The 23,185-nt window shown below is 52.1% G+C and overlaps 1 protein-coding gene across 3 annotated transcripts; it reads left to right on the forward strand.

The window, feature by feature from the left end:
- Positions 1–1,402: 1,402 nt before the first annotated feature.
- On the forward strand, positions 1,403–23,185 carry AMN (amnion associated transmembrane protein). 3 transcript variants are annotated; one of them, XM_057397108.1, is made up of 12 exons: positions 1,403–1,633; positions 3,800–3,918; positions 4,088–4,132; positions 14,023–14,110; positions 15,561–15,796; positions 17,329–17,466; positions 17,546–17,654; positions 18,391–18,473; positions 19,455–19,641; positions 20,199–20,373; positions 22,609–22,723; positions 22,914–23,185. In XM_057397108.1, exons 1-12 carry the CDS (start codon positions 1,591–1,593, stop codon positions 23,022–23,024), a joined length of 1,449 nt encoding a protein of 482 aa, XP_057253091.1. In that variant the 5' UTR covers positions 1,403–1,590; the 3' UTR covers positions 23,025–23,185. The 3 variants fall into 3 exon arrangements, with proteins under 3 accessions (XP_057253091.1, XP_057253092.1, XP_057253094.1); XM_057397109.1 differs by having other exon boundaries at positions 1,413–1,633; positions 22,621–22,723; XM_057397111.1 differs by lacking the exons at positions 1,403–1,633; positions 3,800–3,918; positions 4,088–4,132 and adding an exon at positions 4,152–4,291.

The raw sequence follows: 23,185 nt of genomic DNA on the forward strand, positions 1-23,185 counted from the left end.
CTGCAGCCTGCAGTATCCATTGCAGCTGGTGGAAGTGTGTTTTGACAGCATCACTGTGCTGTGATTAGAGGCAAGAGCTGTTTGCAGACATTGCTATGGACACTCAGTGGCTGCTTTGTGCCAATACAGAAGCTCCCACAGAGGAGAATATTTGGATCAGTCCTGGCTGGTAGAAATGGCATCAGCCTCAGCATACCCTGTGCCATCAGTCAGCAGGAACACAGACCAGGCGTGAACCCTTTCCCCAGCCATTGCCCCTTTAACAGGGGTCCTGGGGTTAGATAGTGGTGGCTGGTAGGTGACCTTCAGTCCTCCAAGAATAAAAAAAGAGATCCTACCCAAGCACAGGTCCTGGATGAGCTGGGCTGGTGAATGCATCCAGCAAGCTGTGGGCTCAGAATCTGAGAAGCAGGCTCAGTTGCTCGCGTCCCTACATCCACACAGATGGAGCTGTCAAGCATCCGTTGTGCGCTGGTTTCCCCCTCTGCAGTGATGATGTGCTTGCTCTTCCCAAGGGCATTATGGGTCGGCAGCCAGCCCCAGGAGAGCAGGCTGGGGAGCAGGGTGAGCCGGCTGCAAGGAATAGAATGTGCTGATCTCCATGTTAGGGCAGCTGCTTTGTTTCCAGGGACCGATTTCTGCTTCCTTTCATTTTTGTTCCTCTCTCCTTGTAACTGCTGGATCCAAATTCCACTCCCATGCACATTCTATTGTGCCTGCCTGGTCCTGGGTGCAGCAGCATCAGTGACAAAAGCTGGGTCAGAGAGGAGCATGCTCTGGCCCCAGGGAGAGACCCACAGCAAAGGCTGGTTTATTCTGTCCCCTCACTCCCAGCAGTAGCAGTGCAGTGAAGAGTTGTCTCCAGTAACACAGGTTTTGCTGGGTTTGCACTCTCCTAAAGACATGGGCCTGCACCTGCACGCAGCACCCCTCCATGCTGTGTCAGAGGACAGGGATGGTGGAGTCCTTCCACCTCCTCCTCCCGCAGACACGTGCGAGGGTGCTGCCGCAGGCTGCTCCCTTTGCCTCCGGGCAGCCCCAACAACAGCAGCGTGCGGCTGCCGCGGCGTGAGCTGGGTAAGGAGCACATCAGCTGGGGCCAAAGTACAATCAGGAGTCAGCAGCGGGAGCTTCTCTCTTCCTAGCGAGCTGATCGAACGTACGCCGAGACCATTAGTAGTAGTTACAACGTAGGCGATGCTCTGCAGGGAGAGCGGCACAGGGGTACACTCCCCGTGTTCACTCTCGCCACCTGTCAGCAGGGCACAGATGGGTGGAGGGAGGGCGGATGGCAAGGTCCCTTGAGCACCGGGGGCACCGTGGCTCTCACCTCCTCGCTTCCTCCCCCAGCAGCAATTCCCATGGATGCCGAAGAAGCGAGGAGCTTGGGAAGGGAGCTGACAGAAAGCCAGGCTCTGGAGCTGAGCAAGGCTCTGGTCTGTGCCGGGGGAATCCTGCCTCCCGTACTGGTTTGCTCCCTTCTCCCTGCAGCCTCCTCCAGCCTGAGCCCATCACGTGCCCAGGGTGGGCAGGGTCCAAGGTCCTGTAGGGCAGGGGCTGTGGAGGCGAGGGCTGGCAGCCTGCTGCAGGATGAGGCGGCTGTGCTTCCTCCTGGGTGTCCTGCAGCTTCTTGGTGAGTATGCCAGGGCCCGACGGCCATGGTGAGCAGGGTGATCACTGAGTGACATCTCCATGTTGGGTGTGCTTTTGGCAGTCCCGGTTTGGAGCACAGCTGCAGGTGCTGCCGCTTCAGGCATATCTCTGTAATGAGAACAGGAAGAGGTACTTCCAGCCAACAGAAAGAAGGCAAGGGAATGCGGCTGGGGTTACTGAATCATGCCTGCTGCACCTCCACAGCTCGGGTTTTCTTGCTCTGATTTAAAGCAAGCAGCTCTGCTCTGCAGGACACGCTCTCTGTTGAATATGCATGTTGCTTTGATGTTCAAGGACTGTGCTTCTCTGGAGACAAGGCTGATTAAATAGCACAATGATATTTCAGGTCTGTGGAGGACTGGAAATGTGGAGTAATGCATCAGTGCAGCTACATGGGGGAAAAGGCTTTGCAATGAGAGATTAACCTCTATGGCTCCTGAGCCCTTGGCTGGAGGAGATGGCAATGCTGTCTGGTGGGGTGGCATGAGCTCACTTGACACAACACCTTGAGGCTGTGGGAACGGGAGGCATGTGTGCAGTGGGACCCGGCTGGAGCTTTAACCTCTCCCTTCTCTGGCTTGCTAGGACGGCAGGGACGCGGGTCAGCTAGCAGGGACAGAACAACTTGCAATTACTATCTGGGCTCTTTATCCTTTCTTAAGCTCTTTTCAGCTCTAAGCCAGCGAAGTGTTTGTGCCCACAACACTGCAGGCAGCTGCTTTGGTCCTGTTCTTATCACTGTCGCAGTGTTTTTCCCTCTCGGTGGGTTTTGAAGTGGATGCAGTGTAAGGGGGTGTTTGCTCTGCCGGAGGGCTCATTCAGGCAGCTGGGGAACCTCTCTGCACCTTGCAGCCAGGCTCCAGCCCCTGTTCCTACATTAGGACTTTTCATTCTGGTTAAAAATAAATTGTTTCCTTTTCACTGGGATATGGCTACCTACAGCATATAGTCCTGGTGGAACCCCTGGCAGAGTCAGCCAGGGCAGGTTAGTCCCCAGGGTGATCATTGTGTATGTGGGTTGAACTAAGTAGCCTCTGCAGAGCCTAGTTAGTGCAACCAGCCACATCCCTCCCTATCATTTCAGCAAGCAGGGCCCAGGCTTCTGCAGTGCACCCCCCTCCATCAGCCAGAGTCAATCAGTTCCCCCTCCTTTCCTTGTGCCCCCCTCCCGCCCCTCTCTCCGCTGACCTCCAGCACCAAGTCTGACTCCACTGCCCAGTCCTCTCCACTACTGGCTTTTACGTATCTGTAGTCTGGTGGGGGGTTCTCCTAAAGAAAAGATGATCCATGTTAAAAGCAAAGGTTTTTTAGTTTTGGTTTTGGTTTTTGGTTTGTTTTGTTTCGTCTTTCCTGTCTCATACCTCACTTGCCCAAAGCCATTTAATTCAGGCTGCTGGAGATTCATCTTCAGCTAGAAGTGCATCATCAGCCTGGGCAATGTCGGGCCAGGGGGCATGTGGCTCCGCTGTGCTCATGAAAACAGAGCAGGTCAGGGTGAAAACCCATCTCTGCCATGTCCCGTCCCCAGCCAGCAGGCTCAATCCTGCAGTGACCCATGGGCACTATCACTGCTGTCCTGGAAAGCCCCATGAGGAAGACCTCTGTTTCCCAACCTGCCACTGCTTCAGCCTGCAGGTCACCATTGAATCCTCGTGATGCAGCCCCGAACATATAAATCCAGCCCAAGTTTTGTGCTACACATCCCATAGCAAATGGTCTCCTCCCTTGGTCCTTGCTGGCTCTTCATGCCCACTCTGTCCCTTCTTGAAACACCAAAGCCAAGGTGTCTCTACACATTTGGTTACCCTGAGTGGCAGCAAAGCCCACCACAGTGAATGCTTAGGTACCAGGTGTATGTTATTCTTGCCCACTGCCTGCAGGCCCTTCCTGCCTTCTCTCTGCTTGCCAAGTGTTTGTCCCTTATTCCTCTTCTCACCTGGGTGGGTAAAACCCATCACCCAGCCAAAGAAATCCCCTGTGCAGAAGAGAGCTGAGACTGCTCAGCTGGGAACACACAGAGGCTGCTTCTGGGTGGGAAATCCCCAAATCTGGACCCAAAAGGTCAAGCCATCCCATAATGCATCCTGGAGGGAGCGCATAGTACCTCTTGTGGACCGGGTTACACTGGTTTCCCTGCTTCTTCCAGCTGCTGCCACCGCCGTGTACAAGCAGTGGATCCCCAACACCAATTTTGAAACCGCCTCCAACTGGGATAAAGGCAGAGTCCCCTGTGCCAGCAATGTGGTTCGTTTTGAGGAGAACAAGGTAATGGATTATTTTAACTTTTTTTTTTTAATTTAATTTTTACTATTTTAATAGTATAGGAAATATTATTTAATATTTCTTTTTTAATATTGTTTTGAGGTTAATTTATTTTTTGCAAAACACTAGCAAGCCTTAGAAAAGCCCTCTTTAATTTTTGCTTTTCGTACAGGTCGTCTCAGTGTTTGTGAGGTCTCCCCACATGCTGACAGACATGGTAAGGCCACTTGCGATGTTGCTGGGACAGCGGGTGAGGGCAGGGCTGGTGCTGGAGTGCTGCTAGCTGGGTGGCATGTAAAACGCCCTCCTTGGGACTGAGACCTAGGCGGTAGTTTGCTGAGGAGTACCAAGCCATGGCACTGCCACCATGGAGCAGGTACTAGCCCCAGGCAGAGGCTTAGTGAAGCTGACATGAAAATATCTTGAAATGGAAACAAGCCGTTCTGGGAAATCCCAGAATGTTGCTTGAGAAATTTTCTTTCAAGAGCCATTGGGGTTTATATTTTTCTGCAGCATTATTTGCCTGGCTGAGGCAGGGCAGGCATGGCACCCTACTGAGATGCAGGTGTTGAGTGAGATGAGACTGGGGCGTCTTGTCTCTGAGGGGTTTCTGAGCAACCCAGTGTCCCCACAGAAAAGGAGCCCTGCCTGGAGCCATGAGAGCTTGGGGGTCTTGTTCCTCATGATTTGGAGAGTCAAATTTATCAGGGGGGAATTAAAGGGAAAAGGAAACCCACTGCCCCAGCACAGCAGCATGGGACAGGTCACTAGTGAGCCCCATCCCAGCACTGGGAAGGCACAGAATGGCTTGGATCCCATTTGCAAAACCTCCTTCCCTGGACAGGATGAACTTGTGGCCAAGTTTTATCTCTCGGTTTTAGGGTGGCTTTGCTCTTTTACAGGCCATTAAGTCTGAACAAGCCCTTGAAATTCATGCAGTGTAATTTGTTCAGGCTGTCTACACCACTAATAGTTTTGATGCTTTAATAATGCCATGTGCTACATTTAATCCCTCTACAAATATTTGCAGGAGTTACTTTATTTATATGGCATTTAAATATGAATTTTTGAAGGAAAGAATGTACTGGGGAAATATGTACAAATATAATGTAATAAATGATGTGGAATTTACCCAGAGAAGAAAAGAGCAGAATTTCACTCCAGTAGATTTTATTCTACTTACAGATGAATGTATAATATTTCTAAAGTACTTTCATCAGAGGCCTGAAAAGTGCATAATTACAGAGCAACGTCACTCATTATGGTGTGAGCCTTTCACATCCAAACCAAAAACACAAGCTGAGCAGCCCTGCTACTGGCCAAGGGAGAGGGAGGTGCCACACAACCTTTGCACAGCTAGTGACGTGTGGCTGTGCCAACCATCCACCAGCTGCTCCGCTCATCATGGGCTTGAGCGATGGTCAGGGTGCTGGAGTGGCCCCAACTCATCCCAATCAGAAGATCCAGCAGTCCTCACAGGAGTTCCTGAGGACCCTCTGCTCCCCTAGGGTAGGAGTAAATCACAGGAGCAGCACTGGCTGTGAGAACACAGCACAGATCCACTCCAGCCAGGGACTCACACTGAATTGTGAGGAACCAAGCCTGTCTCAGGCTATAACCCACACCTCAGCTCACACCTTCCTTCAGAGCATCACCACCTCAGCGATTTGTGATGGACTGCCCCAGCAAGTTTCCTAGCATGGTGGCTAATATTTCTTCTTAATTTCAGCTCAGCTGCCTCCCTCCTGTGCACTGGAGTGCTCTGTTGTCACCTGGTGATACAGGGACTGCCAAGGTTAGGGATGAAAAAGGAATGAAACTCAGCACCTGAGCTGGCCTGCTGCTTGGGATGGCAGGAAGTTTGGCAACCGGCTGCTTAGACAATGAATTGGTTGTGAGGCTTTTTGCAGAGAGGCTGGGCTGCACCTGTTTGGCTGCCAGCTGCGCCGCGCTGGAGCATTAATCACTTAAATCAGCAGGAATACATTAAGCTTTGGAGTCACCATGGAGATCCTATACAGCCTTTGACTGAAAAAAAGAGAGAGCGTTGCTTGCTGTAGTAGCGCAGGAAGAAATTCACGACTGGGGAAGGGTCTGGGCACTCACTGACTTGCATGAGGATGGTGCCACTGCAGTGAGTGCAGAGGGGTGAGTGCTTGGAGCCAGTGCCCTGCTGTCATAGGGGCAGCATGAGACCTCCCATCCTGACTCCCCAGCTGAGTGTAGTGAGGCCTGGGGTGCTGGGGGGTCCTCATGTGCCACCATCAGCCCCCCAGACATTGATACTGAAGGAAATACTTCTGTATGGTGAGCCTTTCCACTTCCTTTCCCCATTTGTCCCATCTGGGCACCAGCCAGATGCTGGGGGCTGCTTTGCTGGGAGGAGGCTGGAGTTGTTGGGGCACACAGCCCACCTCCCTGCCTGGAGAAAACCCATTTATTGCCCAGTTCAGTGGTTATTTGGCCTGAAGTTTCAAATGGATCCCTAATTCAGCCACACTCTAAATCCAAATCCATCTTAAACGTGACTTTGAAGCACAACTGTTGTGATTAGGTTGGATTTGCTATGGTATTTAGCTGCTTAAAGATGCAGATCAGTATTTAGCTAGCTTTCAGAAGTAAATCCACAAAAAAGATGGAGGTGCTCAGGGTGGCAGTGCCTGACCTGGGTTCTTCAGAGTGAGGTGGGCTTTGGCTTTGCTTGTCTCCCTCCTGGGGAAGAAGAGGTCCTCTGAGTCTGGCTATGGCTTCGCTTCCAAAGGGAGCCAGGCCAGGGCACAGCTGTGGCTCCGAGCCTGGTGTTTGCCCTGATAACCCCAGCCCTGGTGCAGTTTGTTCCCGAGCCAGCTAGCACTGCAGCATGGGCCAGGGTTGGATGATGCCACCTGCTATTTTTGGGGTGATGGGAGTCAGGTTTAACCACATGGCAGAGCAGCCTCACTTGAACCCCGTGGTGCCAGGGTCAGGGCACTGGCTGTGGTTACTCACCAGCACCCATGTCACCTTTCCAGCTCTGCCCCATCACCGAGCCCTGCCACAGTGGCAGCAGCTGCCCATACCTCTCTTTGTATGGTGAGGGGCTGCAAAGGCTGCGTCAGGAGTGTGCAGACAGTGGGGTCTAACGAGGGACACATTGCCCAGCATTATATTTTTAGCTGCTTAATTGCGAGAGCAGAATGTACTCAGCTTTGCTGCAGGATGCTCCTGCTTGGTTCCTGGCAGAGATTGATCTTGAAATGCCAATTGCTCTCCAGGGGCACAGGCTCTAATGAATTGCCAGTGTGTGCTGGTCCCAGGCACCGGCGTTTCCTCCTCTTGCTTCCCAAGCCGCAGGGTAATGAGACACCCAGAAAAAGAATTACTACCTTCTTCTGAGATGAAGGTAAAATATTTCACGGGAGTGCATGTGTGTACCAGCACATAATTACAAGCCCGAATCCTGCAGGCTTTCCCCCGGCAGTGTACCTGCTGAAGGTTTGCCCTAGGAAATGAGCGTGGTAAAACAGCCGTTTTACAGCCACCTCCCTCATTTTATTTGCTCCTTGCAGGCTAGTTTCCAGCAGGAGTTATTAAAGCCTGTGATGAGCGAAGCAGCTTGTCAGCATCCTGGACTGGGGTGGATGCTGGGGCAGGTCTTGCTGGGCTGCTCCCCTGCCCACACCTCGAACCAGTTTACAGCTCTTTCTGACCTTGTCTGCCGGGGGAAGTTCAGGAAACTGAGCTGAGCTAACCTGCTGTAGATTTGACAAATGGCTTTAAGCCTCTGTGTGCCTTCTGCATCCATAACTCAAGTGTCTTGGGCTGGTTTACCTTAATGCGCTTTCTGAGGGGGTCCCAATATCCCACTTTTCCCAGGGACACCTGACTTCTGCACATCGCTGGGACCTGTTTGGCTTTGCATCTGGAAGTGGGCACACGGGTCTGCAGTCAACTTAATGGCATTTTTGAGACCCTTCCCTTTTTTTATCCCCTCCATGGTTTCTATTGCTGTCTGCAGGGTGGTTTGGCAAGGGGTGTGCCAGCCAGTACTGATGGAGGGTGACCAGGAGGGGATTTGTGGGGATGGGCAGGGAACCTGATGTGTCAGGCCTCCCTTGTGCCAGAGGACATGGTGGCAAGGCCAGCATGGGCAGGTAATGTGGGGAGCCTATGCCCCAAACCACAGTGTAAAATGTGATGAGCAGACGTGTCAGGGGAACCAGTTCCTGTGTTAATGACAGCGTGGCTGCACTGCTGCTGAAGGACCCTGCCTTGCAGGAGGGGGATGCAGGGGACAGCAGCTAAGCACCCTGTTAGTGCAAAGGGGATGATGTTGAAATGATGGTGGCCTGACTGCACAGCGCTCCTTTGACTGGGCTCCTGCCTGCTCTGGCTGGTGAAAACAGAGGGGTGAATTGCTGCTGGAAGCACAGCAGGGCTGTTGTGCATCTTCTGCCCACCAACAATGAGTCCTGCAGAGAGGAGCAGTAGCTTCTGTGCCCTACTCCGCACTGTGCCACCCTGCCTGAGCATGATTTCGTGGGGATAAAAACTGTGTTTCTTGCCTGGTGTCCTTGGGATGCTAAAGCCCCACTCTTCATGGGAGCATATGTGTGGGCAAGGAGTTCTTGTAGCAGCAAGGTCCTAGTCCAGCAACAGGTTGCTCTCCTCAGCTCTCCTAGAGGGATCGGGGTGGCTGCAGGTCATTTTGCCCTGCTGGCCCCTCCGGTGGGTTATCTGAGATAGCTGCTGCAGAACTGGGGACCATGGCAGGGGCGGGCAGGATCTGGCAGCAGTTTGGAAGTGCGGAGTGGTGCATGTGGCTGAGGGGAAGGGTGCTGGCCTGAGGGTGCAGGTGGGAGCTTCACCTGGGCAGGAAAGTGAGCAAATGAATCCCCACTAATGAGCCCAAGAAACCCTGCGGCGAGCGAGCCCCTGGCAACACTCCAGAGCCATCAGCAGGATTCACCTGTGGATGCATCTGGCCCGGAGCCTCCAGCCAGCAGCTGGATCCCACCCAAGGGCCCGCAAGCCCAGCTGTGCTCAGCTTCCCCCTGGCCCAGATGGGCACTGGGAAACCTCCCACTATTCCCCCCCGTGGGCAGCAACAGGCACTTCTGCCTTCCTGCCTGCTGCCCCGGGTGCTGTCTGCGGGCTGCCGCTGCCCCAGCAAAGCAGGGCTGGGAGAGGTGATACAGAAATCCTTTTCCCTGCACATAATGCCTGTGGTGGGTTACAGTGCTCCGTGTTGGAGAAATACCCCATCTGCATCCTACCCCAGTGATGTTTTTTGATGGGGAGCCACTGGCCCCATCTGCGAAGCTGCTCCCCGGCTGGGTGCCAGGTGATGGGATGTACCCAGGAGCCCTGTGCAGACCCAGTGCTACGGACTGGCTCGCTGGTGCACCCATGGGTGCAGGGCTGCAGAGCCCAGCACACATGGTCAGGCTCTGCGTTGTGTGATAGGGATGGTGGCACTGTCTCAGCCAAGCAAGGAATTCAAATGCATTTGTGCTGTGAATTAAAACAAGGCTGGGGGAGGAGCTAGCTGCAATCACCAGCATCGCTCACCCGAGTTCAAGGCAGAAGTGCTGCTGCACTTTTTCCTGCTCTGTTGATGATGACATGCCAGTCACACTGCTGCTGTCAGTCATCTCAGCCTGGTGCTTATGAATTGAGCAGAGCTGGGATGTGCTGAAGGCTGATTCAAAGCCACCCACTTCAAAAGCCACCTCTCAGGTTTATTTTTCCTTCTGCATTTCGGAGGTTAGTTTCATTTTCACTTACTGATTGGGGCCATGGGATATTTTCTCAGTGGTCCAACACTGCGGTTGTAAATGTGATGATTCTGTGCTCAGAGCCACATGGGGTCTTTCCTCTTTTGCTGACTTCAATGATAAAAATTATGACTCTTTCAGTTGTCATTACACTTGATAATGATGACTGAGGAGATAAGTCATTTACCAGTATCAGGGATGGGAAATGACTAATGGGATTCTAAGCTCACTGTATTAATGGCCCTTGAGGTTGGCAGGAGCACGAGAAAGCAGATGAAACTGCCAGCGTTTTGGCTCGGGTCCTTTGGTACATGTCATTGCTCAGTTCAAAATGTACTTGGAAAGGGACCCAGTTTTTATGCAATTTATATACTAAACTCCCAAATGCAGAAAGCCACTGCCCAACCAGAGTCTCCATTGTCCTCTGCAGAAGCTGAGATGCTTAGCTTACGGTAGGCAATAAGAAAGGGCAAACTACAAAATAAGATCCACTGGGTGACAGAGCCACTTCTGAAACGCTTCCCAGTGGTGATGCTGGTCATGGATGCGCAACGCTTCTACCTTGGTGGGCTGGGAGCCGTAGCTGCAGGGGCCAGCCCCAGAAATTCCTGCTATGAAGCAGTACAGGACTCTTCTTGCACTCTGTGTCTGTGGAGATGAGGTGACTCCATCCCCCACCTTGCATTGCATTATGTTGCATTTTAATTCCAGGGCTGGTGGTAACAGCGTTTGGGAAGTCCCAGAGTGTGGAGAGGTCAGCAGCTGGGACAACATATGTGCTGTGGGACCCTTATCTCCCTCACGCTCACACTCATGTGAACAGCTTCCTCTGGGCTTGGGAAGTCCAGCCAGCCTGAGATTTTGGCCTTGATAGTGGAGGGGGCTGCATCTTCTGCAGGGAGCCCAGAGGCCAGTGTCTCAGAGCCCTGCACAGGAGCTGCAGGCAGGGGGCGGGTTCAGCAAGAGCGTTTTCTTCCATCTCTGCCCACGGGCAGGACTGGGGCCATGCAGTGCTGATCCTGTGCCTGCTCTGCACACATCCCAGAGCCCGTTCACCTGGGCCCTCCCAGGCACAGGAGGATGCAACCTCAGCTGATTGTCGGACCAGCATCTGTGCATCTGTGTGTGCACTTGTGTATCTCTAACCAAGCAAGCCCACCTCAGCTCTTGATCTTGCCATTCTGAACTCAGCCATGCTGTGTGAATCCTTACCAGGTTTTCCTTGCTTCGCTATGTGCATAATGCATGCACATGATGCTCGTGCATTGCTCCCTGGAGCTATGTGAGTGATGCAGCTTACAAATCTAGGCACATACTTGTCTAAGTGTTGTCTCTGTAGCTTTTTTCTTTCATTCTAGTTAATTTGTGAAGATCTGAATGAACAACCCCATGGACAGGAAAGCTCATTGTGTCCTGCATGGCCACCGCAGGGCATTCAGGACGCTCTGACCCACAGCTGTAATCAAAGTGTTTGGTAACTGCAGGGAAAAAGCTGTCAGTCTCTTTAAGGCAAGTATGAAAGCAGGGGCTTCTCTATCTAGTGGTCTTGATCCAGCCACAACACTCACAAATGCCAACTTCTGCAGCTTGGGAAAGCAAGCAGAGGCCAGCCAGTCATGTTCCTGCTCCGTCACCCATCTCTGTCACCAGCAGCTCCTGTCTGATGTTCTATTTCCTCCACTCAGAGATCCTTACAGCTACAGGCTTGAGTGCTCACAGGTGACTGCTGTGAAAAGCTGGTACCCAGCACTGGTGACATGATCTACTGCATCCCATCCAAAAACCCACCCTCATCTTCTCAGCTGGACCCCAGCAGGCAGCTGGCTACCCTCCCTGCTTGGCCCCATCACGCACAGCAGGCTTCAGGGTGGCAACCTGCACACTGAGCAGGAGTCAGCAGTGAGCGAAATGGCCCAGCAGGTCTGGGAGAAGGCAGGTGGCTGGCAGTGCTGCTGGTACCTGCCCTGGGTAGAGGTGTTAGCTGACTGCTCCAAAGTGTCCCACCACCCATTCCTGTGTGGGTTCACAGGAAAACAAGCCAGGGCACTTGTGAAGCACTCTGTAAAAGAAGCTGGTAGCATAGACCTTGCCCAGCTCAAACAGGACAAGTCCTGAGCATCAAAATGTCACTAGAAATGGCTTTTATATGTGCAGCTAAAGGTCATGTTGCCGTTCGTATCCTGGCAGGCCTTTCAGCCTTTGTCAGTGCTTCAGTATTGGAGAAATCGGCTTTACTCAAGAGTAATAGAAATGCAAAGAACATGATGGCATGGATTCCAGTTAGGCGTAACACATGTTATGGTCTCATAGGCTTCTCTCTGGCTGGTGAGGAGACTCCACACCCTTGTGGGAGACATCGTTCAGACCTCAGCTATTTCCCTTGTCATCCCCTCTCGTCCAGCCCAGCATACAACATTGCTGGGTCTGGGGCAGATGGAGCACAGGAGCACTGCAGGGCTCTTCTCGGTGGCATCTGCCTTCTGTTCTCTACCCTGTCTCCCAGTTCCTGAGCCAAGAGGGGGGCTGGGCTATGGCCTTCAAAGCACTACACCACCAAGGCACTAAACTTCTTAACAGTCGCCTACAGCTTGGGGGTGAGTAGCCTTTTGCCATGTCCACCTCCTGCCAAGGCAGTCCCTGTGTGGGACAGAGTGCCCGAAGGACAGAGAGCTATTGCAGCCACTGGCAGCAGTCATTCCTAAGTCTTGCTTTCTCTAACCCACATGCATATTTAAAGACCAGTTAAGTAGATGAAACCCTAAAATCCCATCTAACGTGCTTCTGCCTGAGCACAGGGACCCAGTGCATCAGCAAAACGCAGCCCGGGAGGGCTTCCAGCTGCTGCCCAGGGAGTGATGTGAAAACCCTGGATAGACTGAGTTAGAGAAGGGAGCCATGAACATCACTCACTCTTTGACATGGGAAAATTATCCTGATTTTGCCTGGGATGGAGTTAATTTTTTCTTAGTCGCTGGTACAATGCTGTGTTTTAGATTTAGTATGAGAGTAATGTTGATAACACACTGATGTTTTAGTTGTTGCTAAGTAGTGCTTAGTCGAAATCAAGGGCTTGTCAGTTTCCAGTGCTCTGCCAGTGAGGATGGGCACAAGGAGCTGGGAGGTAGCATAACCCGGGCAGCTGACCCAAACCAGCCAAAGGGATATTGCATACCACAGAACATCGTGGTCAGTATAGAAACTGGGGGAGTTGGCTAGGAGCCACCGATGGCTGCTCAGGGTCAGGCTGGGCATCAGTCAGTGGGTGGTGAGGAATTGTATTGTGCATCACTTGTCTTGGGTTTTATTCCTCTCTCTCTTTCCCCTATTATTATTATTGCTATTGTTATTATTGAACTGTTCTTGTCAACCCATGGGTTTTACTTTTCTCCAGTTTTTCCCCCATCCTAGTAGGGGCTGAGGGAAGAATGAGTGAGCGACTGTGTGGTGCTTACTGCCAACTGATGTTAAAACATGACAAAAGTATTGGGATAAAACCTGACTTTCTCTCTGGCCATTTCTAAATGTAAAATAAGATGGGCTGGGCTGAATAACCTATTGTGCTGTGAATGAGACCCCTGACAGTTATTTGCCAAGGCCTGCCCTGGGGTCGACAGTGCTGGCTGGTGACGTGGATGGCCATAGCAACTTGTTGAAAGAGGTCCCATGGCAGAGCTGTGCCTGTTGAGGTTTGTCCTTGTGCCCCTTAGCAGAAGCTTGGGCAGGCTGAAGCCAGGCAAGTGTGGTGACCATGACTACCTGCTGGTAATGACTTACCCGACAAGGAGAGAGTCTTGCTATGGCAGTCTGTGTCAAATGCCACTGTGTGTTTTTCTTAGCTCACGCCAGGTGCAAACCCACTAGCTGACACCTCACCAAGCATTGCTTGGGCCCCTGAGTTGTTTTCTGTGGCACAAGTGCAGCCCTCAGAGGTGGGAACCTGTTAAGCAAGAGAGTCTCTGGGCACTTGCAAAGTAAGGTTGGGTTTTTCATGGTATGCCAAGGTATAAAGTTATTCCTGAGCTTCTGGGAGTGTGTGCAAGGGGAAGGAGCCGTCAAAAGAGCTTAGTTTGTTTTTATCCTGTTCTTGCTTCCCTGAATGCTTTGTGCTTTTCTATGTTACTGGAAGATTATGTCAGACTGCCTCTCCCTGTTGCAGCATCCCCACGGGTTAAAACAGGAGCTGATATTTTCCCATAAGAGTGGGGCATGGTGAGGGTAACACCTAATGACTGTAAAGTGCTTCAGACAGCAAGTGTAATAGGCAGCCAAACAATTAGCACTGTTATTTGGTTACAAGCCTGGGTGGCTGGCAGTGGGACCACACAGTAATACTCTGAATCCCTTTGTCTAGTACCTGCCCCTGAATGGAGAGCTCTTGCTGGCAGATGGTTCGGGATTCGCAGCTTTCGATGGCAGCTGGGATCCAGGCTGTGACTCAGGTATTTTGTGCCCAGCCCACTCACCCCTGAGCCTGTGATTAATCACACAGATTCAGCCCAAACTCTTTCACAAAGGTCTTTGCTGTCCCACCTCAGAGCAAAGTGAATCATTCCTCTTTCAGTACCTACCTTTTCTTTGATGACCTCCCTCACATCAGATCTTCTTTTCCTGCTGGATCACCTGTCTTCTGAAAAAGTAATTATGCTAGGCAAGCCTTTGAAGTTGTAGCAGAGAGGCAAATATCGTTTGTATGTTACCCAGACTATTAAGCATGTAGCCACATCAAAGCCCTCATTTGCTTTGCCATGGTACTTCCAAAGAAAACGGGTTAGGCATTGCACTCAAGTGAGCTGAACCATGGCATCACAGCGAGCAGGCCTTTGGCCCAGTGCCCACAGGCATTTTGGCATGAGCGCATCCTTCCCTCCCCTCTTAGCCTTCAGTCCATGTTTGCTGTGACTGAGGCAGCAGGTTTGTTTCATTGGTGCCTATTATTAGTCTGAAAGCTGTTTGCTAGAGAGATGTACCTTGGGTATTTATGAGCTAACTAATGCTTTCATTGGCAAATATCTTTTTAGTTCAGCTGCAGGAAAGGAAAAGTCCAAGCAGAGTGGCTGTGCCCTGACTGGCAAAAAAAGAGGAAAAAGAGAGAAAAAGCCCAAACAGGTTTGCCCAGAGGAAGGACTATAGCATCAGGCTGCCTGGAGCCACTCTGAAATCCTTTGGGTCTGTTGTCCCCATCAGGGATGCTCTGGCATCTGCACTTTTCCTGCTGACCACATATGTAATGCTCCCATGAAATCAACAGGCATTTTTGGGGCAACTTTCACAAATGGATTTTTTTTTAAAGCATGCTTTTAAAACAAACACAAGTAATTCGGTCAGTAAACACCCTCATGCTAACTGAACTGGTGAAGATTCAGCTGTTGGGGAAGGGTGAGGAGGAAGCAGGGAACTGCATGATGATACTAACTGTGACCAGCAGGGAAATGGTTAATGATTAAATAATTGATGGTTAAATGGGGCACTGGTTTTGGGGTTACCTGCTGCAGGGAAGAGGGCTAGTCACATTTCTGTGGGCCTGACAGGCTGCTTGGAAACTGGGACATGAATTATCCATTTTTATCCAGTTTAGCTGTTATTCAACATTTGGGCAGCCGTTTTCTTCTCTAGCCATAATGGTGAGCTTTAAAAAAAGGGGAGGAAAGATGTCCAGGCTGAACTGCTGAGACACCAGTCCTGAGTGCTGGGAAGCTTTGCCAAGCTCTGGGAAGTGCTCGTGGCAGCTGCCTGGGAGGGCAGTGCCAGAGTCAGCCCTTCTCTCCCTGCCTGCAGCATGAGCTCCTCTACTTCAGGCCAAACAGTGCCTGGTTTTACCAACCTAAGTGCATCCATTTGGGCTGTGATTTGGGTCTGGGTCATGCTCAGCCTTTCCTGTTGCTTTTCCAGGTGCAACAGTGAGGTTTTCTGATGCCGAGCACTACACGTGGTTCGACCCCACATTGTGGCAGGCTGTGTCCCCCAGTGGGGAGCTCGAGTCAAGCAGGCACATCTTTTCTGTGGATGAGGAACGTGTCCCGTGCCGCTACGATGATGTTATCTTCCAGCCTGAAACCTCCTTCAGGGTAAACGTCGACTCATCACAGCAAGTGATTCATCTCCGCAGCATCTCTCTCATGGGTCAGGTAATGTGGGGATGATGGGAAGCCAGCTTGATGCCCCGTTGCCACAGCCCCAGAGCAGGTCAGAAGAGGAAGGGCCAGCTGGGGATGGAGTCACAGCACTGTGCAGGGAGACGGGGCACTCCCAGGGTGCTGCAGCTTCATGGGCTGCTGCTGCTGCTGTGGGTGGTCTCAGTGCGTTTCCTCTACTGTTTTGTTACGCCTCCCTCCCTGCAGCGTAGGAATACAGGCTGTCTCACTATTCACATTTAAAAAAGACCAGCATGCACGGGTCAAACAATCACCGAATGGCAACTTCTCTAGCGCCCAGGGGCTGCTCTGTTCTCAGGCCCATGTCTGCAGCCCCACTGTGCAGGGACCCTCTAGGGACACCTCCATCCTGCCCTGACCCTTAACATGGCCCATGGCCCGACAGTCATCTCCCAGCTTTGCTTTAGTGCTGGTCTTTAATTGATTGGAGGGATAATTATAGAAACACTGGCGGCCTGCTGTGCTTCAGCCCTGGAATCAGGCACACAATGAGCCTGGTGCCTCGCCGGTCAGAGGAGTGAAAGATCACAGGCACTGCAGCAGTAAACACAGGCTCCTTCCAGGAGGGAGAGATGCAGCAGACATTTCATAAGTTATTTATTATTTCTGCTGCTGTGCTGCCTGGGATCTGCCATTCTGGGGTCAGGCATGAGGTAGCTGCTTTTTGCGTAATAAGCTAAGTCGGGGTCCAAGTGAATGCAGGCGGGTCTGGACAGGGTATCCCCTCGGGCACACATAGCCCCAGGGATGCAGAGGTGGATGCTTTTGGGTACTTGGAGTGATGCTGGTCACACTAATGCCTGAGTACTGCCCAAAGGCACATCATCCCCTACAGCCACCCCACACAGACTGTAGCTGTCTGTGCCCCTGGGAGGAGGCTGCTGCTGAGCGATGACATGGAAGGAGAAGGTGCTTTTTATTGTTGTGATTGTAGTGTATTTCCTAAAACATGACCTTATAAGCTACTTTATCCCTTTGTAGCCAGCCCTTGCACTCCTTGCTCTGTGTGGCCTATTTTTACCTCAGGGCTTGAGAGATGCTATTATTGCGCCAGGGAATGGAGAAGCCTCCTGTGGAACACAGCGGGTGAGGGAATTACCAGTGGCTTGGTAGGACAAAGCTAGTCAGTCCAGCTCAGCCTTTGCTAATGCCAAACCCACTGAGATGCTTCCTAGGTTGAAGGAAGGCACCTCAGATCCAGTAATTAAAAGCTGCTAATCTGAATTCTCTGAGCCAGCAGACGGAGGGAAAGCAAAATATCAGGAAAGCCCAGCCATATCATAATTTATCTGTGGCCTTTTTCTTTGGTTTTAAATTAAAGAGGGCTCTTCCTTTGGCCCCGTTGAGGAGCCTGAATGGGTGTATGTCAGGATTTTCCTGCTGCACTCACTGCCTGCGATGGAGCTGGCTGTCACATGTGTCACTGGGTGCCCAGTGGCACAGTGGGGACAGCAGTGGGATCTGCCTGGTGACACTCACCAGCTTTGCTGCTCCTCCCCACGCAGGAGCTGAGCAGCCCTGAGGCCTGGGCCAGGTACCTGCAGGCCCCCTCCGCCGCGCTGCAGTTCCACGGCAATGGCACTCTGCGGGTGACGGGCTCTGGCTGTGTGGACAAGTCCGGCTGTGCCTGCGGGAACACACTGGTGAGTCCTCCCATCGCAGTTTGGGGGTGCCAGCGTGGCTTGCAGGGCGAGGGACTGACGCTGCCCTGCTCTTCTCCAGGATGGCCACCGCATCTGCGCAGCCCTGCTCCGGGCATCAGGAGGGCAGTGCCCAGCGGTAGCCTGCCGGAGCCCTTTGCAGCCCCTTGGCCACTGCTGCCCGATCTGCGGTGAGTGGGGGGCATGACCCTGTTCCTGCCCCCTGCCTTTTCCCTCGCTCCATGGGGGAAAGCTGGGTGCAGGGAGTGCTGCTGGAGTTTTGCTGTATCAATCACTGCTCCTACAAGTCTCATCTACATGCTATCTGTAGGCATCTCTCTGAAGAAGCAGCCTGGCTTTTGGGAGCCTTTTTGGAGTGCAGCCGTTTGTCCCTGCCTCCGGTTTATCCTGTCAGGATGTCACAGCTTGTCAAGCTAATAGGGCTCTGCTGAGCCTATGCAGTGGAGAGCACTCAGAGAAAATGCACCTTTGTCACTGTAATATCAGCTTTTCAACAGCAAGTTTGTTTCATTTCATTTATACTAGAAACATGCAGATTGACAATGTTCCCTCTGCAATGGGCACTTCTACATTTATTTACCTGGAAGGTTGCTAAGGAGAATTTTTCATGCCCAGTTGTACTTAGATATTTGGTGTATCACGTCTGGTATATCATACCAGATTCATTAAAATGGCACCATATGTTCCTCTGTCCAACATGCTCCTAAAAGCAGAGCCCATTAAAGCCTTTAGGAGCATTTTGTACTTCAACAAATGCTTGGTTGCACTTTTTCCAAGGAAAATACTTGGCTCAATTTGTGCAGTCCAGCTGTACGGGGAGCGCAAGTGTCCCTTCCAAAGCTAGGGTAGCAGTGCTGAATGGCAGTCTTGGTGACAATGTCATGTCTGTCTGTTTTTGTGCTGCAGGAGCCACCATTAACCTGGATTTCACACCTGATTTTGACCTGCAGAAGTACCAGAACAGACTGAGCCAAGCCTTGCTGAGCCAGGTACATCAGCCTGCTGGACTGGGAGGGGCTAATGGAACCACAAGCCACCAGCCATGTTTGCTGGTGACTCGGTGTTGGGGGGCTGTCTGGGGGTACATGCAGCCACATCAACTCACAGGGCTCAGCCTCACTCCACACCACACTGCAGGGCTCACCCTCATATTTGGCCTCTTGGATGTGCCAACTCGCTATGGGGGCTGCCGCAGCCTCCCTTGCCCCCCCTGCCCCTGCGGCCATGATGCACCTCTCAACACAGCATAGGAACTTCTGCTGCCATTTGGATGGGGAAGGCTGCAGGGGGGCTTACTGGAAACTCTGGTCTAGAAAATACAGGAAGCCAGCCAGGAGGTCAGGTCTAGGTAACATGGCAGGTCAGCACATGAGGGTCATACAAACCTGAAGCAGAGCATCCCATGGCCTGTGGGAGATGGTTCCCAGTGCTGGGCTGCTTTTTCATTCCCCAGTAGGCTTGGGTGGGTAGCCAGCACTGAGCAGTGCTCAGATGCATGAGGCATCCCTCCATGCTGCTGCTTGTCAGACACAGCATGATATCCTTCCTCCTGGCTGGGAGCTGTTGGGAGGTGGAGGCGTGTTCTGAGATACACTGGGAGGATCGATACCAAAGTATTGCTCTATTGATCCTGACCTGAAAGCCTGCTGCCTGTCCTCCTTACAGCCACACATCTTAATACAGGTTCAATGGGTGTGCTCCATGAAATTGCTTTCTCAGTGCACTCGCCTCCGCAGGAGAACGCTGCGTGCTGGGTGCTGGTTACAGCTTGGAAGGGAGGGGAGGTATGAACCTCTTACTTGGGAAACACAACAGCACTGTGGTAACAGGGATGGTAGCTCTGTGATGGGGCTCATATGAAGATTTATAGGTGTGCCCTGATGGTGCATCCATCATGGGTGTCTGTAGAGGTGACTAATTTCTGCCTGCCACTCTCATGGACTTTATGTGTCCCCTTGTGTTTTGAAAAGCCCAAGTACACTGGCATGCAGATGGCCATATCCAAGGTGCAAAAAGAACAGACATTCCTGGGAGTCATACCCCGAATCTCCACTCCTGTCATCCAAATTGTGCTGATCCAAGAGGGAACAGGAGTGCAGACCAGCAGCACTGTGGAGCAGCTGGCAGCAGACATCATGGAGGACATAGCACAGCATGGTAACACCACTGTCCTCGCATTGTCCTTGCAGTTGTCCCCCTTTGCAGTAAACCAGTTTTTTTCTTATATTTAAGTTGAATTTACCATATTTCAGTTTGTGCCCATTGCTTCTTGCCCTGTCACTGCCTGGCTCAGCACTCCAGCTGTGTGCTCCAGGGCAGGGCAGAGGGGAAGGGTCCCTTGAACTGCTGGCAACCCTCCAAGGATACTCTTGTCCTTCCATGCCATGTCAGCTTGGTGCCCACTAGGACCCCTCTCTGCAGAGCTGCTTTCCAGCCAGAATGTTGCATGTGGAGGCAGCCATGTAGGCTGGCAGACACGTAACCATGTAGGTGGCAGTCAGGAGACCTGGTGGTTGCTGTGTGGGTAGCAGAAATACAGGGGCTTATCCCTGTTGAGTCCACCCAGCCGTGTATCCTGTTCCGAGGGAAAGGTGCTCAACCAGACAAGCAGTGCCAGACCCAACTGCAAGCTCCCTCTGCCCTGTGTGTGCATTGGTGGTGGGGCGCGTTGCCCTGTCCAGTCCTCACCCCTGTTTCTTCCTGCCCTTTCCCAGGTGAAGCACTTGGCATTTCAAGTGGCAAAATGGAGGTGGCCACTGGCAACACTTTCAGCGAGCAAGTGGGGAGACATGCATTGAGCAGGATCACAATGGGGACAGTCCTGGGCCTACTCTTCGGTCTCCTGTTCCTTGGAGGAATCCTCTTTCTCCACAGAAAGGGAAAGCTAAGGTAGGGATGAGTCTTCTGCAGCCTAATGCTAGGCTTCTGTTTGGTGGCAGCTGTTGCCCCTGGCTGTCCTTCCAGAGGCACACAGTGCTGCCCAGAGCTCCCACAGTGGCAAGGCCAGGCAGCATGCTATACCCAACATTACCGGTTAGTAGAATCACAGAATGGTTTGGATTGGAAGGAACCTTAGACATCATCTGCTTCCAACCCCCTGCCATGGGCAGGGACACCTTCTACTAGACCAGGTTGCTCAAAGCCCCATCCGTCGTGGCCTTGAACACTGCCAGGGATGGGCATTCACAGCTTCTCTGGACAGCCTGTGCCAGTATCCACCACCCTCACAGTGAAGAACTTCTTCCTCATATCTAATCGAATTTAAACTATTTTAGTTTAAAACCATTGCTCTCATTGTTTCTCATGGTTTATTGGAGGTGAGGTGGCTGAAAGGTACTTGTGTACTCTTGGACTGGTCTTCAGTCTCCTCCATGGCTGGGAGGCTTGGCTTCTTGGCTGCTTCTTAGTGTGGTGCTGTGTGCTGTGGTGGGAGCAGGGCTGCTGCAGCTGCTGGAGGTGTGCACAGCCTGGTCATGCTGCCTGGTGACATCTGTTCCTTGTAACCATTAGTTTGCAGCCCTGGGTGGAGGCTGAAACTGACAACTGCTAAATAGAAATTCATCAAAACAATTCAAAACACTCATGCTGCAGCTTTGTAGCCATGAGAAGGAGTGACAGCATCCAAAAGCAAACGCAGTTTCTGGAGCATCCCTGGCTCATCCATCCTGGTACCTGACCACACCGCAGCTGGGAGCTGGTCAGAAATACCCCTTCTCCATCATGTTTCCCCATCACAGCTTAGAGACGGGCTCTGGCAGTGAATAGGGCGTCCCAAGAATGCCCATAGCAGGCACTCAGGGCACCCACCTCTGCTCCTCACCCATGCACCCACCTTCATGTGAAGGGTTTTGCAGGGTTTATTGTTGGACATCCTTGTGCAGGAGGCCATGGGCTGAGCGGCAGGCAGGCAGGGTGGACCCTGAGTGGTTTATAACCAGGAGGTGGGAAAGTGCACCGATGTCTGCCAGGGGATGCTGAGCTTCCTAGTACTCTCGCTGGGGAGTCACAGGCTCACAAGTCAGGTTGTTTCTTCCTTCCCAGTTCGACTGCCGGTGTTTTCTTCCTGCAGAGCAGTGGCAGTGGCCAGGGATGCTTGTCCTGCCGGTCAGCACGTGCTGACATGGTATTTCCTAGCAATAAACCTGCGCCTTCATTTAATTTCTAAATAAAACTCCCAGCCCCATAATCATTACTTAATGATTTGTCTTCCACTGACACTTACTTGGACACTGGACAGGTCTTTGAAACTAGCTGTGTCAGCAACAGGAGGGAAGTTCATGTAGCTACAAGAGACAGAGCTGAACCTGAGCCCAGGCCATGTCCCCAGCCAACCCGCTCTTGCTGCATGTCCCTGGCTGGCTACGGGGCAGGGCCCTTTCAGGCAGTGCTGCTGAGCATCATGGAGGCATCAGACATCAGCAGGGATGCTGCAAATAACACCAGAGGCTCTGGGAGTCTGCAAACAGTCTGTTTCCATGCAGTGGAGTGGCTGACCATCAGCAGAACAGCAAATTTAGCTAGTTTCCACCCAAAAGAGCCTGGCACAGCTTCCCTGCAGATAGCACAGCTCCTCTGATTGCATACATAGAGACTGTGGTCGCAGTGTTTCAATACTTGTGGGCTTTCAGGACCAGTGGTGATGTGGGTGGAGCCACGCTGAGCCCCGGGAGCCTGGTTCAGGGGATGATTCTCAGCAACTGGAACCCTTAGGATAAGAGTAATGATGAAAATAATAAAAGTAGTGATGGTGATTAAGATGATAAAATGATAACATGATAAAAGTAATGATAAAAGCAATTAGTGTTTGTTGAGATTGCAGTGGGAACAGGTGTTGGCTTTGTGGCAATTCATTTTAGGCCAGGGGGGGAGGAGAGCGATGGCTCTGAAGTGAAGCTTGTACTAGGGCTGTCTGCCTCTGACAAACTTCTCTTCAGCATGCAGGTCCCAGACCTCCAGGCTTAATGGTTTCTGCTGGATATGGCAGCTTTTCCCTGTGAAACAAATATCCCATTTCAAAGATATCCTGAAACTTTGCCACATATTTTCCCACCTACCTCTTGAAGATGCAGCGTTTCAGCCAGGGGAGCTGCTGGAACAGAGGGGATGTGGGTGAATGATGCCCAGGTCTCTCCCCAGGTTGCCTGCCCTGCACCTTCTGCAACTCTGGGACAAAGTGGAGGAGCCAGCACTCCCTGCACCAGGCAGTGAGAAAGGCTTCGACAACCCCATGTTCGATGTGGTGAGTCCAGTGCCCGGGGACAGGGATGCTCCTGGCTGTGGGCAGGAGATGGCAGGGCCCCAGCCAGGACCTGCTTGCATGCCAGTGAGGGTGCAACACCGGGTGCAGAGCACTTGACAAGGGTTCCTTCCCTGGCAGGGGTGTTGCTTCCCTTTCCCATCAGTTGCTTTTTCCTCCCATGGTGCTGCAGGAGCCACCAAGAGCTGACCCTGGAGAGGAAACACCGCAGGAGATGGCTCACAGAGGCCACCCAGTCTTCTACCTCAACCCTCTGTACGATGCAAATGAGACAGAGACCTGATGGTGTGATCTTGTGCTGAGGCATCTACCACCTCCATGGGGACACCACTGCCTCTCCAGCCCTCACATTGCTCTTGGGGAGATATAAACCACAAGCAGATCCCACCTGAATAAAAGTGTCCTCATGGCAAAGGAAATCTTCGCCATTAGGGCTCAGCCATG

This window comes from Pezoporus wallicus, unplaced genomic scaffold (genome assembly GCF_028554395.1).
Source record: "Pezoporus wallicus isolate ANWC-B61680 ecotype Strahan unplaced genomic scaffold, APGP_CSIRO_Pwel_v1 contig_7068, whole genome shotgun sequence".
In the NCBI taxonomy this organism is placed as follows: Eukaryota; Metazoa; Chordata; class Aves; order Psittaciformes; family Psittacidae; genus Pezoporus; species Pezoporus wallicus.